The sequence below is a fragment of the Lepisosteus platostomus genome, chromosome 1 (genome assembly GCF_059453375.1).
Source record: "Lepisosteus platostomus isolate fLepPlt1 chromosome 1, fLepPlt1.hap1, whole genome shotgun sequence".
Lineage (NCBI taxonomy): Eukaryota > Metazoa > Chordata > Actinopteri > Semionotiformes > Lepisosteidae > Lepisosteus > Lepisosteus platostomus.
In genome coordinates this window covers 50,790,210-50,809,762 of record NC_142611.1, presented here as the reverse complement: position 1 = coordinate 50,809,762, position 19,553 = coordinate 50,790,210, and the positions used below count along the sequence as shown (strand labels likewise).

At 41.2% G+C, this 19,553-nt stretch overlaps 2 protein-coding genes across 3 annotated transcripts in view; one reads left to right on the top strand and one right to left on the bottom strand.

Moving 5' to 3' along the window:
- The window catches only part of dennd4c (DENN/MADD domain containing 4C), an 81,265-nt gene extending 75,368 nt beyond the window's left edge, over positions 1-5,897 (top strand). For both annotated transcript variants that reach the window (XM_088631288.1, XM_088631297.1), the window contains exons 29-33: positions 61-312; positions 656-773; positions 1,352-1,505; positions 1,868-1,932; positions 2,913-5,897. In XM_088631288.1, the coding sequence (XP_088487414.1) occupies positions 61-312; positions 656-773; positions 1,352-1,505; positions 1,868-1,932; positions 2,913-3,049 (726 nt within the window). In that variant the 3' untranslated portion in view covers positions 3,050-5,897. The remainder of the gene's footprint in view (positions 1-60; positions 313-655; positions 774-1,351; positions 1,506-1,867; positions 1,933-2,912) is intronic.
- Positions 5,898-9,255: 3,358 nt separating this feature from the next.
- On the bottom strand, positions 9,256-15,955 carry rps6 (ribosomal protein S6). Its single transcript, XM_088631275.1, has 6 exons — positions 15,871-15,955; positions 14,731-14,862; positions 13,760-13,970; positions 12,708-12,854; positions 10,264-10,421; positions 9,256-9,392 (listed from the first exon to the last, which is right to left on the bottom strand). Exons 1-6 carry the CDS (start codon positions 15,874-15,876, stop codon positions 9,297-9,299), a joined length of 750 nt encoding a protein of 249 aa, XP_088487401.1. The 5' UTR covers positions 15,877-15,955; the 3' UTR covers positions 9,256-9,296.
- Positions 15,956-19,553: the final 3,598 nt, after the last annotated feature.

Below are 19,553 nucleotides of genomic sequence, written 5' to 3'. Positions count from 1 at the left end.
AGGTTTTTATTTTTTCGTGACCAGTCTGGTAAAAAGGGTTGTATATTATTTTATTCCCAGGACACGTTAGGTCACGAAAGGAGGCCGAACCCCTTGCCCGTGTCTGTTCCCTACCTCAGCCCCCTGGTGTTGCGCAAGGAATTGGAGTCCCTGCTAGAAAACGAGGGAGACCAGGTCATTTACACCCACAAGTTCCTGAACCAGCACCCCATCATCTTCTGGAACCTGGTGTGGTACTTCAGGAGACTGGATCTGCCCAGCTTCCTGCCTGGCCTCATCCTCACCTCAGAGCACTGTAACAACGGAGTGCAGGTCAGACCCCAACGTCTTGTATGGTGAATGTCTTCTTAGACCCCCATCGAAAGAGCAGACAGCAGGACGGGGGTCTTATTCCCCCACTTTGGAATAATACTGCTAGTTTTCGGTTAACATGCACAAAGTACAGTCCTGTACTATGTAAACAGACATTTGGGTTATGGTTGTGAAGGAAAGCTTGCATAGCTCTGGCAAACAATGAAGAAAAGAGGAAAAACGTGGAGGAGTAAAAACATCAGTGTCCAAAGGTGTGTCCCAGGCAGTGCAGACAGCAGAAGCAGCGCCCATGTGTTTGTGTAGAAGCTGCTGACTGTGCCGTGTGCCTTTTGTCTTGTGGCAGCTCCCTGTGACCTCCCTGTCTCAGGAGAGCAAGCAGGTGTACGTGCAACTGCTGTGGGACAACATCAACCTGCACCAGGATCCCGAGGAGCCACTGTACCTGCGCTGGAGAAGTCTCTGTCAGTCCACCTCACTAACTTCACACACTGCCATCAGCTAAACCTGCATTTGGCAATTTCACCGACAATCCAAATATTCTTTAAGTGTACAAAATAACAGACATGTGTTGGTTTTTACCAGTGCCACCTCTCTTAGTACCTCTGTTCCTGTTTAGGTTCTTTCTTTTCTTGGCTGTACTTCACAGTTTATTATGGAGATGTGGAAAAGTCCTAGACTGGTACTTGCAGTAGAAAGGGCTGCATGTATAGTCTTTGCTATGGGAAGTGAAGGCAGATGTGAAAATAACCGTCCTTGCAAACCTAAAAAAGGAAAAAAGTAACATTGGCTTAAAACTACTGTAGGTTTTGATCTAATTTTTGAAAGTTGGGTCTGTACGATGGCATGGGTTTGACTGAATTTTTGTGCATAGGATGTCTGCAAAACAGGGGTGATCATAAAAAGGGCAACATTTTGGTACAAAACATAGGGCGGGGGTTTCTGTTTTTAAAGAAAGATTCAGTTTTGTAGTTGATTTTACTACGTTTTTTAAAGCAGTTGTGTTCTAAAGCCTGTGTTTGTTGTTGCTGTCCTGTTGCAGTGGAAAAGAAGGGCTCCTTGTCACCAGCGGACCATCTGGAGATCAGGACTCTGTTGAACACCATTGTAAGAAACATCCAGGTTAATGATGTTTATGGGCCCATCGGCCTCCTCCTGAGAGAGATCAAGAAACGTCCGGATAACAAACGCCAAAGGTCAGAACTAATGTATCACCACAGGACTAGACACTCAGTTTTCATTGGTTTTGTGAGCCTGTAATCAGGAGACAACAGACCTATCTAGTTTAGCAAGCCCTGAAGTAAGTTTGAACTAATGGATGATGGTTTTTATGGGAGAAATCTGACGAATCTAAGACCAGTTAGGACTACTGTGTGTTAATCAATGTCATAGCATTGAATTGTAGACATTATTTTATTAAGTTAATCATAGGGACTTAGTATGAAATAGAATTTGAAGTTTCATCTGTAAGGAATATAGTCAGCTTTAGGAGGAGTCTTGGTAAATGTCCCATATCGCCCAACCTCTTGATGAATTCCCTTTGTTTTCTGTGTTTCAGGAGTATTTACAGAGAGATCCTCTTTCTATCTCTGGTGTCTCTGGGACGAGAGAATATTGATATAGGTGAGTTGTTAATGGCATCTTAAGGGATATTCCCAGGTATTTCCCATGCTTCTCCATATTCCAGTTTATTTCTTATATTTATTCATGTAGTTATTGCATCTCCATATTGCTCTGTTTTATATGTTAAATAATGTACAGGCGTTCATCAGAATGATGTATTTCTATATAGCTTTGAAGTGGTGGGATGTTGAAAACGGACTTGATCTTGGTTACATTATGCTATCACAAAACATTTTGAGAGAATCGTTCTGTTTTTATCTTCTACACCTAGGAAAGAGACAGTTCAGAATGCCCAAATAGACCTAACCTAACAATGTCTTTGAGAGGTCAGCAGTAAACCAAACTGATCCAGGAGAACATGCAGACCCCACACAAACAGCTGTCCCAAACTGGAATTAAACCCAGGACACTGGAGCTGCGAGGAAGTAGTGCCAACTTTCATACCATCAAGCTATCCTACTTCACCTGAAGTACCTTCATTCAACAAGACAGCTAGTACACAAAGCAAGGACAGGTTTATCCTCAGTGACTGCGGATGCTAAATCGTCAAGCTCTATCTTTACAGGATCTTGGCTGAATTTAAAAGACCCTAAATTTTAATATCTCCACAATGAAGTCTTTTTCATTTTAACAATGTTCAAAATAAAAAAATAAGATTTACTTTACCTCACCAGAGTTATCCATTCTGCAGATTTTCTTCAACACTGAGACCCTGTGTTCCCATTAATGTCCTCCAAGCCTGGTGTTTGTATTGAATCAGAAGCACTGACTTGACTTAGATTTTTAGTCCCTCTCAAAATTTTCAATACCTCAATAGCCTTTCACTTGTTTCGTGTACGTTTGTACGTTTATCTTCCGGACCTCTCGGTTTCCAGGTGTTTCGCGTATGGTGTTTCCTTTGTCATGACCCATTTTCACAAGTGTGTGCCGTTCCTTCTTCCATTAAACTCACCCAGTGTCAAAATCTCTTCTGTTTCCAGAGGCTTTTGACCGTGAGTACAAGCTGGCCTATGATAAGCTCAGCCCTGAGCAGCTGAAAGCCCTGGACAGGATCGATGCTCCACCCAGCAACAGCGTCCAGTGGTGCCAGAAGTGCTTTGGGGCCCCAGTCATCTGACAAGGTCGTGGCTGGACCTGAAGGAACTGAACCACTAGAGCAACATCGGCCTGGCGCTGACCAGTGCAGGGCAATGGCGGAGCCCCTACCCTCTCAGGGCAGGAGGAGGGAGATAATACTTGTTGAATTATTTTGAAAAGTCTGGAACATCACCCAAAGATAGACAAAGATGGTACTTTTTGTAATAGTGAAACCTTTTGCTTCTGCCTCATTACAATATACGTCATCATCAACCTAGACTTGAAACCGTTCTTTTGTTGGTCCTACAGAAAAAAATATTTTTCTGTTGTAAAAATGTCATAAATCATACTTTTCTAGTTGCCCTGTGCTTCTAGATGTATTACCGTGTAGAATAAAATCTCTTTGAAGAAATAACTTTTTCTTTAGTAATAAACTCAAAAGCAGGTGTTTTCACCTCCCAAGCAAATCATCAAAGGACAACAGGTAGATGAATCTTTAACTAAAAAAAATCCAGCACATTCTTTTCCAGCATGGGATTATAACTGGGTTAGAGTGAGTTTTTCCTTGATTTCCTTGCTTTTTGAGGAGCCTCCTGGTAGTGTGCACATTCTCTAAAATACATGTGAAGAGTCACAATGGCTGTACCTCTAACTCCTGACCAAGATATCACTGAAGCTTCACGTCCCTAAACTCGCGATGGACCTTACGCAATTAGAAATAATAAGAAAGCAAGGCCTGAAAAAAATATTTTGCACTTTCATGTGAATGGCTGTTTGATGGTTTTCCATTGGCTTCGAATGGTTTTTGTATTTTTTTTTTTATTGACAACGAATCTGAACCAGGGTTGCCTTTTCAATGAGAGCTCTCGCCTTCTCCCTTCTAGTTGTGTATAAGATTCAGTCTTAAGAAAGTGACCTCTCTGCAGTGTTCACTACACCTTCAGTTTTCTATTACTTGATTGAGGGAGAGGGACCGGAGATATTTTTATACTGTTGTATATAGTGTAGTGGACACTCAAGTAGAATGGGAAGTGGAGTTGAGTAGACTGTTAAGTTAACAAATACTGACTGTACCTGTAGACAATCAGTCTGATTTGTAAAAACATTCCAGCTCAAGTTTGTGTTGTGCATTACCTGTCTCGGCACTGCTTGCCTACAGTACGTGTTACAGACAGTTTGTCAATGAGATAATCTGACCTTATTGTCTGATCACTGTGAGTGTTAGGGCCGTTTTTACCAAGGGCAGAGGTGAACCTTAAGGGAAACAATTAAATAGAAAAACTACTGAAAAAAATCAGTTCTCTTCTACAAGTATTGTACCTCCAATCGGGCTTTTTGCTGTACGATTCCTGTCTGAAATTGCACCCTTTCCCTTGAACACATTAATAACGAGACCAACAAGAAGAATTGTTTTCTTACCCAACTGCAGCTGCAAGCTTTAGTCTTGAAGAATGCAGCTTGGTCACTTTTCTGAGGGTTCGATGAACTGTGTAATTGAAAATCAAATCATATCGATTTTAAACTGCAAATCAAATGGTTTTCATGACAAAAAAAAAGTGCTTTTGGTAAACTAGATGAGGAGCTGCCACTCCTGGCCCTTGAAGGATGGCAAACTTCAAGGTTTTTGTTTCGGCAAAGTTCTCAGTGACACAACTGAGCCCTTAACTGACTAAATAATAGAATGAATTTGAGCTGTTTGCAGCTTTTCAGCATGTTGGAGGTTGCCTTTTAACTATCGCATTTCATGAATAAAATAAACTTCCAAATGTTTGATTAAAAAAAAAACAACCTCTAGATTATTCCAATCAGTCGACTTGTTAGTTCAAGCAAGGCTTCAGTTGGGTAATAAGGCTCAGCTGGAAGGAAAGCCAGCAGCTGTATGGGCCTCCCGACTCCAGAACTGGGAGCCCTTGCTCTAGAGATCATATGAGCTCCTCCTTGCTTGAAGGAGTCTTTTTGTACATTGCATTTATAGACAATGAGAAATTCCCCTTTTAAAAGCTTTTGACACCAGTGTGATCCTAACCAGTACACATGTTGGTTTTGGGGACAGTCTAGCCTTTGGAATAGAAACGCATTGCGGTAATGTGTAACTTTTTTTCACTATTTTGATTTTTGTTGGATCGTCAGAAAACCTAATAGATGTTATCATGAGCTGAGATCTCTTCAGCACCTTCACATTTTAACCTAGAAGGGGTTTCTGCTGTAGTTTGTGAGCTTGGCAAGTCATGTCCTGGAGTGGCTGTAAACTGGCGTGAGATCAGATCTCCCTCAAGGACATTTCTAAGAAGTGTCTATTTTCCTCTCAAGATATGCTTGTATGTGTGTGTGTATGTAAAGAGGAAATTAGAGAGTAATGAGACAGAAAGCTGGCTTCTTGAAGCAAGACAAAATTCAAGGTGTTTCTGTTCATGCTAGACTGTCCAAACATTAAGCATGTGATCAAGTTGAGTACCATTACATCTTTAAAAGCTGTTTTAGGGATACTCAAACTATCCCCTCATGACACTCACTTCGGGTGTATTAATGTAGTTAACCATTCTTAGAAACAGGAAAAGTGTGAACGATCGATTTTATTTGTTGTTGAGAATATTGTTATTAAAATTGTCAAATTGCACTGCTCTGCTTGGATTTGTACATAAAAATGCCCATGCAGGGCTGGTTTTACTTTTGAAACATCATGATATCAAGTGATTCCAGCACATATTAAATTGTATATTTTATCTTTTCTTTCACTTAGAGATGATGCGCTCTTTAGAATTTGTATAGTGGAGCCGTGCCCTTTTCAGAAAACAATGTTTAGTGTATCCTTCCAAGTCCTGTCTAGTGTACGTGAATTTGTCTATACAGAACTGAAATGCAATAAATCAGCGTTCTGGTTTAACACACTTTTCTCTTACTGGCATTTTTTCATGGGGAAGGGATCTGTCTACACAGGTAGAAAATGGATTATCTTTCTAAAAGCTTTCCCTTTTTCTTTTCTGCTTTACTGTTGAAAGTCCAATTGTGCCATGGGTTTATGTCACATAAAACACACAAGCTGACCTATGCCCTGTGTTTCTCTGTCCTGTAGTCATTTCTGCTGCCCATGAGATTTGTGGAGTTAATTTTCTCTTGACACTCATTCATATAACTATGATGTTAATGTATTTAAAAAAGGTCATTTTAAATGGTTAAATGTTCAGTTCCAAAAAGTATAATGCAATTCATTTCCAATGATCTTCAGGTCCATTGTATTACTACCCCCTGCAATTCCTTTGTCCTTCACAAGAGAAGGAAGTAGAAGCATCAGGTGAGTGGACCTTGTTCTGGTTTTGTATTTGCTGAAGCATTTTTAGAGTAGATTAAGTACCTTTTACTTTCGAACATCTAGCTTTATAACTATCACCCTGCAACTCATAATTGGCGACCTACTGAATCTCAGCATGTGTGTATCTGGATGGGAGACCTCCTGGACAAAACTAAGGTTGCTACTGAAGAGATGTGAGAGCAGTAAGGGGGGATCACTCTGAGGTCTGTGCAGATCCTAATGCCCACCAATTGTATAGGGATGGGGACACTATACTGTAAAAAAAAGGTGCAGTCTTTCAGATGAGATGTACAATTTAGACTCCAACTCAACATGGTCATTAAAAAATCCCAGGGCACTTCTAGAAAAGGATAGGGGTGTTACGCTGGTGTCCTGGCCTAATTTCCCCCTTGGCCTTTACTAATCATAGCTTCACATTACCTGTAAAGTGCTTTGGAGTGAAAAGCTCTATGTACAGTGCCTTGCGAAAGTATTCGGCCCCCTTGAACTTTTCAACCTTTTGCCACATTTCAGGCTTCAAACATAAAGATATAAATTTTTTATTTTATGTGAAGAATCACCAACAAGTGGGACACAATTGTGAAGTGGAACGAAATCTATTGGATTTTTGAAACTTTTTTAACTAATAAAAAAATGAAAAGTGGGGCGTGCAAAATTATTCGGCCCCTTTACTTTCAGTGCAGCAAACTCACTCCAGAAGTTCAGCGAGGATCTCTGAATGATCCAATGTTGTCCTAAATGACTGATGGTGATAAATAGAATCCACCTGTGTGTAATCAAGTCTCTGTATAAATGCACCTGCTCTCTGATAGTCTCAAGGTTCTGTTGAAAGCGCAGAGAGCATCATGAAGACCAAGGAACACACCAGGCAGGTCCGTAATACTGTTGTGGAGAAGTTTAAAGCCGGATTTGGATACAAAAAGATTTCCCAAGCTTCAAACATCCCAAGGAGCACTGTGCAAGCGATCATCTTGAAATGGAAGGAGTATCAGACCACTGCAAATCTACCAAGACCTGGCCGTCCCTCTAAACTTTCAGCTCAGACAAGGAGAAGACTGATCAGAGATGCAGCCAAGAGGCCCATGATCACTCTGGATAAACTGCAGAGAACTACAGCTGAGGTGGGAGAGTCTGTCCATAGGACAACAATCAGTCTTACACTGCACAAATCTGGCCTTTATGGAAGAGTGGCAAGAAGAAAGCCATTTCTCAAAGATATCCATAAAAAGTCTCGTCTAAAGTTTGCCACAAGCCACCTGGGAGACACCCCAAACATGTGGAAGAAGGTGCTCTGGTCAGATGAAACCAAAATCGAACTTTTTGGCCACAATGCAAAACGATATGTTTGGCGTAAAAGCAACACAGCTCATCACCCTCAACACACCATCCCCACTGTCAAACATGGTGGTGGCAGCATCATGGTTTGGGCCTGCTTTTCTTCAGCAGGGACAGGGAAGATGGTTAAAATTGAGGGGAAGATGGATGCAGCCAAATACAGGACCATTCTGGATGAAAACCTGTTGGAGTCTGCAAAAGACCTGAAACTGGGATGGAGATTTATCTTCCAACAAGACAATGATCCCAAACATACAGCAAAATCTACAAAGGAATGGTTCACAAATAAACGTATCCAGGTGTTTGAATGGCCAAGTCAAAGTCCAGACCTGAATCCAATCGAGAATCTGTGGAAAGAGCTGAAAACTGCTGTTCACAAACGCTCTCCATCCAACCTCACTGAGCTCGAGCTGTTTTGCAAGGAAGAATGGGCAAGAATTTCAGTCTCTCGATGTGCAAAACTGATAGAGACATACCCCAAGCGACTTGCAGCTGTAATCGCAGCAAAAGGTGGCTCTACAAAGTATTAACGCAAGGGGGCCGAATAATTTTGCACGCCCCACTTTTCATTTTTTTATTACTTAAAAAAGTTTCAAAAATCCAATAGATTTCGTTCCACTTTACAATTGTGTCCCACTTGTTGGGGATTCTTCACATAAAATAAAAAATTTATATCTTTATGTTTGAAGCCTGAAATGTGGCAAAAGGTTGAAAAGTTCAAGGGGGCCGAATACTTTCGCAAGGCACTGTATGTCTAAGGGATTATTAACTTAAGCCATTTGACTGCTGGTTGGGTATGACTCTTGGTGTGTGAGGCTGCAACCACACTGCTGATGTAATTTTAAGAGCCAGAAAATGAACACTTTTGGATTATAAGATTAGTTAGCCTGTACCAAGACACCCGAGACTGTGGAGGAATGTGGATCAGGCACAAACCACACACAGCAATTTGGCCCAAGTTACTGGACATCAGTAACCCCTCTCCTCAATTGAGGGCGGTGATCTTGGTTTCACAAAACACCTCACCACAGGTGTATTGTTCCCTACGAACATATTATTTGATGTTCACATACAGCTCTCTAAAATACTTTTCTATGTACTTTATACAGGTTTTTAAATCAATTCTGTTCTCTTGCACTGTGTGAACTCCACACATGCTTTTCATCTCCTGAGAAATTTAAACCTCCAACCATGGTCTCGTTATTATGAAAAACTTATGTATTTGATACAGATGGGCAAATGTTATGAAGTTACAGGAATGCCACATTTTTGTGTAATTATTTTTTCATGTCTTACTATATTAAAATGTTTGCCAGGGAAAACAATCCTAAAATGATTAATCTATAATGAATGTAAATATTAATTTAATATAAATTACTTAATAGAATCCAGCACTGACAAAGCTGGTAAATTCCTCATAAATAAAAGGTCTCAGGCCTTAACTGCATACTAAATCAGAGTATCCGATAATCCCAAAATACAGAATTCACTTCATACTTGAGAATAATCCCCTTGAAAGCACCATGCTAACTAGAACCCAAGCCTTATATGCACAACATCCTGATGTATGAATTCCACACAAACACCTCCACGCTGAAAGGTTCAGCAAAACATTTTATTTGTTTTTTACACAGTAAAGACTTTACTTCTGGCTGGATTCGGACTTGGATGTGGAGGCTCTCAGAGAGGAAAGGCGACGTCTCTTGGCAATCTGTTCCTGACGTTTCTCCTTTGCTTCCTACCAAGAAAATCAAAAAGACAGAATTGTTACAAAAAAACAGGCCAGAAGTGGTCAAATAATTTGAGAACAGCAATTCAGATGCAGACAGGACTAAACTCCAAGGAATCACAAAATGCACAACACTGTACACCAGGAATCACCAAATCCTGGTCCTGGAGAGCCCTAATCTTTTTTTTCCAGACTAGGACCAATTTAAAGTTATTGATCAAGGCAGAAAACAGATGGTTCAGATAAGGGAACTTCTGGCCCCTTAGGCTTAAGGTATTTGGATTTTTATAATGGTTTCCAAATTATACATCAATCACCATTAAAGCCTTCCAGATCTTTTAGCAACCAATGAATTAAGGATCTGCCTATAAAACCTGTTGTATCGGGGCTCTTCAGGACAAGGGCTGGAGAGCTCTGTTGTAGACTCCATCAGTGAAGAGCACATCATTGACAATAGCTCTCAGGACATTAATGCCCATTTCTCCACTAATTATCCACATAAAAACCAGCACAAAACACAAACGATGAGTTTGGTACTCTGATTTTCAGAGACTCTACTACCATCATTCTGATTAAATTACAAAAGCTGTGCAAACACTTTACCACTACCGTGTACAACTTAAAACGTTTTTCTTGGAACGTGGTATAGAAAGAGATCTGATACTCCTCTGTGAATTCAATACAGACAAGAACCACAAGAATAATCTGAAAACATCTCACATTAAAAATGTAATTTAATAATCATAAAAAGCAGCATATAATCACTTTCTACAGGCTGTCCTAGTAGATTGCAGAAGCCAGAAATACAGATCGGCCAGAAATGTGCAGCCTTTCCTCGGGGCCAGAGGAAAACAGGACCGAGAGGGCAGGAGCGGCTCACCTTCATCCTCTTGGCCAGCAGCTTGGCGTAGTCGGAAGCCTCCTCCTTGTTCTTCTGGGTGCGCTGCTTCTTCAGAGCGATGCGCCGGCGCTTGTGCTGCAGCACGCGGGGGGTCACCAGACGCTGGATCTTGGGGGCCTTGGTTCTGGGTTTCTTACCTGTGAGGGTTGAGGAAGACATGAAGCACTTACAACAGCAACAGCATCACCTCATTAATACATGTTAAGATGTAGATGTATATGTATATTAATGGAGACACCATTTATTTACGCCCCCCCCACCCCACCCCAATTTAATTTCAGTACTAAGGAGGGAAGGAAAAATACTCTGAACTGGACAAAAGGAAAGCACACCGATTTGCTCATAGTCCCCTTGAGGAACAATATACCAAATTAATATACCTACAGGCGTGAATATTCAACTTTTGTACCTAGAGAGCAGCTGCACAAATGAGTGAAGGTGTCAATTTAGTTTAACAACATTAACATTTACAGTCTTCCCTTTAACAAGTTCCTTCCACCAGTGACTTACTGAAAACAGAGACTGTAAATTAATTTAACGACAGGAAACCAAAGTTTTCAGTGGGATCCTCACCATTTAACATGCTAAAAGTGAGGAATAGTCAACTACCTGGTGTCTCGTATCATAAGCCACCAATGATCAAAATGTTCATTTGAGGAATCATTGTGCCGGTATTTTTCAATACTAAATTTCAGACTTAATGCTATCAACGCACAAGTTTGTTTTAATTCACTCTCAACAGTTTATTACAGAACGGTCCTTCATACACCTGGTGTCATGTTTTCAACAACTGTAAGGTTCAGCTGACCTGAAGACAGAATGTGTCTTTTTAATATTTGAAATGTAGCACATTTTTAAAATGTGTTAGCCAGTATAGAACAAGGGGTGAATGCCCAAACTGGGTTGATCCAATTAGCAGAGGATCTGTGTATTAAACTACCCCCCTCTTCCAGATTTGCACCACTAGACCAGTGGTTCGTACCCTTGACATTCCAGATTTTTTACAAATGATCAAAAACACTAAGTACAGGCACATTAAAGACTACTTTGTTTAACCAAACCCTTGGTATTTTAAAATACACATTCAAAGTGTGTAATATTTCATGTATTCTGAGAGAATCATCTTAATTTTGCAATAAAACTTTCCTTCTACAGTTACATTTTAGGTTTAAAGAACTGATCTACTCCAATGTTTTTGATAAGAGGTGCGAGAACAGATTGTTTTAACCAAAGGGGTACAAGCTGCAGTAAAGGTTAAGAACAACTGATCTAGGCTCTCGCACAGTCTGGTCAGTTACGATACCAAAAAAGGAGGATCACCAAACACTGTAGTATGTACAAAGGAAAATCAAAAGGATCGACATGGCAGTTGTCATTTAATGCATACAAGTACCAAAAATACCATACATGTAAATAAAACTATAAATGCATAATGTGAATTAAAGTCCCTCACTTTAAATTCTATGCTTCTAACTTCACATTCTAACACCGTCTTAAATTACTGCTTCCAAATATTTCCTAGAAGGAGGTAAGTGATGTCAACAATCTTTTTTCCCCAAATCTAACTCTTACTCATAGGTAGCCTCTGCAAGTAACAGCACATGCTCTGCACACTAGAGCGCTGTCATCATGAACAATATCTTTGTCAAGAGCATCATCAGATTAATTGTTCTCCACCACATCACATCTCTCCACTTCTCCAGTGTCTATAGCCTGGCCCCTTTCCACCAGTGGACTCGCAAACAGGCACTGCCAGGAGTGAAGAGCACTGTATACACTGTCACCTGACTATGAATCCCATTCTGTGGAGATCGTACCCAGGATTGGGAAAAAAAACAGTTGACTGCAGTTGTGCCTTGCCTTTCACATTTGTACACCAATATCACAATCCTGTATGCAGTTTTATCCACGGTTGTCCCTTGCTTATCTTACTCCCTTGGATTTCCATCTTTGACACCATTGCTCACTAAAACTCCCATCAAATGCTGGAATGCTGGGATGTTATATGCTTAAGCCATGGGCCACATCTGTGTGGAAGACTTGCTTTAAAAACAATTAAGTGGCCCTCATTTATCCAGGTGTTAACATTTTATGTGCATTACCTATAAGTCATTAATATAAATAACATTTAGAGAAAGCTGGCAGCATGTAAATCATTTGTACATTTGAAAATCAGAATTTACTCTTTAGAGAGCTCCCTTTTAATACAGCAGCAGCAGTAATATGATTACTTTGCAATACTACTAAAAATCTACATATGATTGAACCAAATATTGTCAAAAACAAATGCTAAACTCTGACAGCAACAGCCCAGCCCTGAGTTAGACACGTCCTCTCATGAGACAGCCCGCAGGTATTTCACTTGTGTGTGAGCCTGGTACTGTGCACTGTGATGCACGAACCCACTGCTGCAGCTCACTCACCTTCCTTGGTCAGGGGCCTCCTCACCACATACTGCCGCACATCATCCTCCTTGGACAAGTTGAAAAGCTTGCGGATCTTGCTGGCCCTCTTGGGACCCAGGCGGCGAGGGACAGTGTTGTCAGTCAGTCCAGGGATGTCCTTCTCGCCTGGAGCACAAAGCTGCATTTCAGCCAAATTACTCACATCAACAACACAAATCCTGAGTACAGCTTTTAAGCATCTTATTGCTTTTACCCCAAGCACCACTTTAAACCCACATCAATAATACATCTTCACTTGTTGAATCTGAAAAGAGAAAATGCCCCTCCCCCTTAATATTAATGCTTGATTTTAAATCTTTATCAGCCAAGTTAATGCAGGAAAAACAACATTCCAAGACTTACACTCCATCTATTTTATTACCACTTCTTGTAATTCAGGGTCACGGGGAAGCTGGAACCTGCCCTGGCAAGTAACAGGAGCAAGGCAGGGTACCCCCTTGAACATACGCCAGTCCATCACAGGGCAGAACCACAGACAAGCACTCACTCACACTTAAGGCCAGTTTACCCACAAGCTAATTATCCTACCAATATGTTCCAAGACTGTGACAGGAAACTGAAGCACCTGGAGGAAACCCAGATGAACCAGGGGAGAACATACAAACTCCACACACACACATTACCCCAGGTCTGCATTGGAATCTGAAGCCCCTGCGCCACGAGGCAGCGATGCTAACTGCTGTGCCACCAAGCTGTCTAACTTAACAGTCCAATAACAGAAAACTGGAAGTACATTTCTAGTGGGGTGGCATACACCAAATAGAGACTTGTGAGTGAACTGTAACTACACCCAATACCCGTCCAGAAAAACACCTGTCTCCAAAAAGGACAGGATTCTCCACACTGCCAGCCTACACTGGGACAGCAAAAACCTGCTCAATCCTCAGCGTAGTGCTGGGAAAGACAAAGGCGACAAGGCAGCAAGGCACAGAGCAATGCCACTTCTTTGGCCACCCTGCTCAGAACTCCCAGCTGCCGCACAGGGAGAGCTCTGGAGCGGCAGGCCCTACCTTTCTTGATGATGACCAAGTTGAGCACGCTGAGGTTGGCGTCGACGATGCAGCCGCGCACGGACTTGCGCTTGCGCTCGCCGGTCCGCCGGGGGCGGTAGCAGGAGTGGCCCTTGCTGAGCAGCAGGCGCACGCGGCCGGTGGTCAGCACGCCCTGCTTCATGGGGAAGCCCTGCTTGTCGTTGCCCCCGCTGATGCGCACCACGTAGCCCTGCAACCACAAGGACGCTGCCAGTCTGTACCCACTGCCACCTGAGCAGCACGCACGCGTACGAGTGGTGGTGGAAGGGAGTCCCCATTACCTGTAAAGCGCTTTGAGTGGAGTGTCCAGAAAAAGCACTATATAAGTTTAAGCAATTATTATTATTCTTACTATGAGGCACTTCGGCTCCGGGGACACCTGCTTCCAGCTGCTGACCTGATCAGGCACTTTACAACGCTTCAGACCTTTTAAGATGTTGATGCCACAACTTGCTTACTGTTCATACATCAGGCTAGATCAACACTAAGTGATACTTAATAACATGCAAGAGTACATCATTACCAGCCACTATAATTGCACAGCAGAGAAAACCTTCAGCTGAGCACATATCTGATACTATTAAAAAGCAAGAGGGACAAGCACCTGTTACCAAAACAACTGTCTTCCACTTGCCTGCAAATCATTACTTTGTGACGCTTCACCATATAGGCCCCCCGCTGTATTACACCTGAACTCTGAACATAACAAAACTGCTGACAAGTTTCCAAAACACCTGCTGCGATACTTTGCAAAATATTCTTCTCACACTTCATTGTACAGGGATGGCAGGATTTAAATATGCCCTATAAAACTTTTAATGGATTATAGCGCTCACAAACATGGGCCTAAATGGTTCCTAGATGGCAAAAATGTCTAAATCAAGACCTTTTTCACTTGCTTAGTGCCACCTGATCACTGGGCGGAGAAAGGTCTGCCACCACAATCTCACCTTCCATTCATCGCCCAGGGGATCAGCAGCCACCTCAGTAGCCATGCGCTTCTCGTAGAAGGTACGCAGTTTGCGCTCATCGTCGACTTCAATCAGCTTCTGGCAGCCAGTGGCCGGGAAAGAGATGTTCAGCTGGGAAGAATGACCAAAAAAAAAACACATTCAGGAGGGAGATCACTTCACAGGAGGGTGCAAGTAGGCGCAGCTGAGTGGGACTTCAACAGGTCACTGTAACAAACGCTTCCCACCAGAGCTCAGTCACCTGGAGCTTGATGTAGTCTTCTTGCCTGAACAGATGGGAGTAAAGTGATTCTGCCCGCATGTCAATAAGTACATCAACATCAAAACACTTTGTAATTCTGCACCACGGCTTGTAAATGGCGACTTCACCTACATTTCTTACACCCGGTGAGGAAACCGGGCCACAGTATGAGTTTGAACATAGCGTCACGTCTGCCAATGCAACAGAGAACGTTTCACAAGGAAACTTGCTTTTAGACGTCATCAAATCGACCAACGACTCTGTCTTAAAAACACCATGCTGTAATTAATCCTGGGTGTTAAAAACTCGAGCCCTACGATCACACAGTGGTACTGCATGCCACATTTAATCACAGCTCAAGAGACTGTGTTCTTGCAAAATAAAAACACACCCATTCAGGCTCAGCTCACGATCCAAGCGGTTTTTGTGACTAGTTCGACTTTACCTCATACTTAACTGAATGTTCCCACAGTCGTGGCAGACGGCCTGTTGCAATTCCAGTATTTCATCAATGCTGTTAATGAACTGAAAGTGCACACAGTCTGACGCTGGTTTAAAATAGTATTAACGGACTACGAAAATTCAAGAAACTTCACATCTTCCACGACGGCCCATAACTTAGCCTCCGCTGCCACATGCCAGAGAAAAACTCTTAGGGTACACATTTTCCCTATCAGGAGGCAGCCATCTTTAACACTAGGTCTGTAAACCGCTGGTGGAGCAGATCAAAATCCACAAACATCTCTTACTTCTAAACTCCAATCTTCAACTTCACCACTGAATTCGTGTTAGGGAAAGTGTACAAATACTATTTTGGGAGGTATGTCGAAATAAATATCAGTCAAAACACGATAAAATAAAAAATAAACGCTCCTCACCTTCATTACGAGGGACTGACGCTGATCTTGTCCGCCACCGAAAAGAGACCGGACTTCCGCCACACACACTCACATAGCCACGCGGGCCTATCGCGAGATTATAGAAATGCCTCATGAGATTTGGAGTTGTTGTTACATTAACTGTATAAAATCCATGTCATTCCTAAACTCAGATTATTTGTGTGATCGACTGTTATTATTATCGTTTCAAGCGATCCAACACGACCAGGGGCTTTAATCACATATTAAATAAAAAAAACAGGGTTGTGTTGAAACACTGGCTTTCTGATTTAGCTTGACGTCCTCGTACTGAGGTGCAATCATCCAAGATGTAAACATTCTGACTCTAGAAATGGCTATAAAAGCAGCATTAATAATCGCTCGATTGTCGGTGAGACATTACCATTGAACAAAGTTATTAACGAGAAAGATGGATTTAACCTCCCATTTCATTACCTGTATCGGTTTTTAAACTTTGTGAGTGTTGCCCCCGAAATTCGTTTCTAACGTGTTTGTGCTTTTGTACAGACTGCCAAAGCAGATTTCTGTTCACGGAACATATTTTAGCACTCTTGTGCTATCCCTAGTGCTTGATTCTACGGGGATTTAAACTTAAAGGGATTTTAACAGTGGCAGTGGGTCTCCACACTGTTCTTTTCAGGTTTTCTTCCCCCAATCCATTTCAGAATCTCCTGCCCATGTTGTTCAGCGAATTGGAATGGAAGACTCCTCTGGCAATAATCTATGTACCATCGGGCTTAGTGAATCTCACCTTGCACAAATTCATGCAGCCTGTTCTTAGCAGAATATCTGAGATGATCACTAAAATGAAACTCAATTTTTTGCAGTTTTCTGGCTTTTTGACAAGTGGCATGTTTGTGCAGTGGTTATCGTTGCTGCCCTGCCGCACTGGGGCCTTGGGTGCAATTCCTGGGGTTCTCTCTGTGTGGAGTTTGTATGTTCTCCCTGTGGGTTTCCTCTGGGTGCTCCAGTTTCCTCCCACAGTGCAAAGACGTGCTCGTAGGTTAGTCGGCTTCTGGAAAAATTGGCTCTGAAATTGAGTGTGCGTGTCTGTGTGTGCCATGTAACAGACTGGCATCCCGTTCAGGCAATGGGCCTGCGTACTGGATTAAGCGGTAAGAAATGGTGGATGGGTGGAGGCCCATTATCACGCACATTCTCAATGAATCATTAAGATATCAGTAACCTGCAGTTATTATGGCTGTGCTTAGCCTCCAGACAGCAAGATCTGTAGTTGCTGTTAGTCCAGTTCTTTTTATTGTCTATATATTACCACTGAGTCGAATTCTTTGTATGAACCTAAATTTAATTTCTAAACCGATTTTACACATTTATGTTGAAACAAAGCCTGACATTAATTATGCATTGACTGCTTGTTACACTGCTTAGATTAAAGCACACAGTTATGCAGATTGGATCTCTTTATCCACTCCACAAATGTGCCAGCCTTAGTTATCTAATGCAGTCCAAGGACTTCAGTAAGGAATGCTGGCATCATCTCTGATCCTTGGATTTAAAGCTTATGTTTCAAGGACACGACAGAATCTTTTTTTTTTCTACTGCAAATTTGGTCTTTTATTGCGATTAGAGTGCAGTTCTGGCGGTATACTGTATCTAAATATGTTCTTAACATGAAGCAGAATGTTCAGAACTCAGCTGCTCAGATCTCAACTAACAACAAAATGCATGAGAGTCTATTTCACCTGTTTGAGCTTTTTTTCTCAGTGGCTTCCTTTGAGAATAAAATCTAAAATAATGCTGTTCAACTTTAAGAGCCCAAATGGTTTTGTTATCGCTGTTGACTATATCAGTGTAATGTTAATTCCATTCATACTGTACCTACAGTATATATGGGTATGTGCATGTCACCTATGCTCTTAAATGCTGGCCTTTCACAAATTTCACAAAAACAAGGCTCAAGAAGACTGTGTGTTGCAAGCCTGTGGAATGATGTCCTGGCTTATATCATATCAGATATTGCACATCAGTCAGCTTTTCAAATCCTATCTTGAAGTTCACTTTTATAGTCTAGCTTGTTCTCTAGGCTATTAATTATGTGCTGTCTGATTTTCAGATGTTCTTTGCACTGAACCAAGCATATAATAATAATAATAATAATAATAATAATAATAATAATAATAATAATAATAATAATAATAATAACATTCCTTACATTTACTTAGTGCTTTTGTGGAAACTTCGGACTTTACAGGTAATTGGGACTCCTTTCCACCACCACCAAAGTGGAGCCCCACCTGGATGATGCAATGAGTAGCTGAAAGTGCACCGGTATGTTCACCACACAACAGCTGTCGATGGACATGAGAAAAGTTGTCAAGCCAGATGGAGATTATTAGGAGGCCATTATTGGTAAAGGCTAACAAATTAGCTCACAAATGAAAGGATTTAGATGTGGAATTGTCCATTCAGCAGCACGGGATAATAATAAGTGCATAGAGAAATAAAAGACATCTGGATTTCATTGGTGTACTATTAGGATATTGAGCTAGGGCGTCATAGGTATTCTGCAATGGACTGGCATCCCATCCAGAGTGTATCCCGCCTTGCACCGGTTGCTTTCTGGGATAGGCTTTGGAATCCTTTATGATTTTATGATTCTGGATACTGTACTGGATAAAGTGGTTATAAAATGAGTGGATAGATCAGAAGTATTGTTCCTCGGTTTTTCATGTGTCTTGGATGTCAGAATGCATTTTCTTTGGCATGTCGTTTAATTCCTTATGTAACAAGAATTAAGAAAAAAACAAATAGCATTATCATAACTTAGTATAATTTTGTGTAGTTCAGAAACTCAAGGGTGAAAATATTTGAAACACCTAATGGAAACCATTTGTTTTCTTTACTACAATCTAGCTTTGTTTAGATGTCTATGGATCTGAAGAAAAGACCTAGAATAGTTATTGTTCGTTTTGGAGGACTCAATGAAGATGTGTTCATAGATTTGACATTTCGTCTAAATTTAGTGTTTTTGTTAATTGGCAACATTCTTAATACCTTGGGATTTCTTGCTTTCCAGTGGGTTAACTAAGCAAAAATATTCATTCACCTTTCTGAAGAAAAAATGTTTTTTGCATAAGAAAATCCTAGGATTTGATGTTGAGAATGTACTGTAGCAGAGAAAAAATATAAGATACAAATGAATAACTACATTTTTAAAACTAACAGTACTTAGTACTTACTACTTACTAACAGTACTTACAGTACTTACTTACAGTACTTAGTACTCTTTCTAAACAAAATCGTTGTTACATTGCTGTAGCACGTCTTTTCAGTGCTCTGACTTTTCTATAAAGGATAATTCATGAGAGAATGTGTAAGTGTATATTCTTGGCATTATCAGGGTAGGGGGCACTTTTCCTTCCTTTCTGAAGAGTGACCAGTACAAACGTAAAGAATGTACTCTGTTCTGCAGTTTCTTTGTAAAAAAACAACCTTTTACTTTAAAACACAAGAATGTCTGTGGAATGCATAACACAGGGAAATATTACCGGATGTTTCCATTGTTGCACCAGAAGCTACAACAGCCTTTTTTTTCTTTGTGGAAGCCTGTAATTAGCCGTTTCCTGCAAAATATCCTCTCTCTTGGAAAATTTATTGTTTCTGTAATACCAGAGGCACATTCCTTACCTAATAGTGCAGAT

Excerpts from the sequence above, each read along its gene's own strand:
- rps6 (XM_088631275.1), bottom strand. Across the intron at positions 12,855-13,759 it reads CTTGGTCATCATCAAGAAAG|GCGAGAAGGACATCCCTGGA; the intron begins GTAGGGCCTGCC and ends TTTGTGCTCCAG. Across the intron at positions 9,393-10,263 it reads TGCTGGCCAAGAGGATGAAG|GAAGCAAAGGAGAAACGTCA; the intron begins GTGAGCCGCTCC and ends TTTTCTTGGTAG.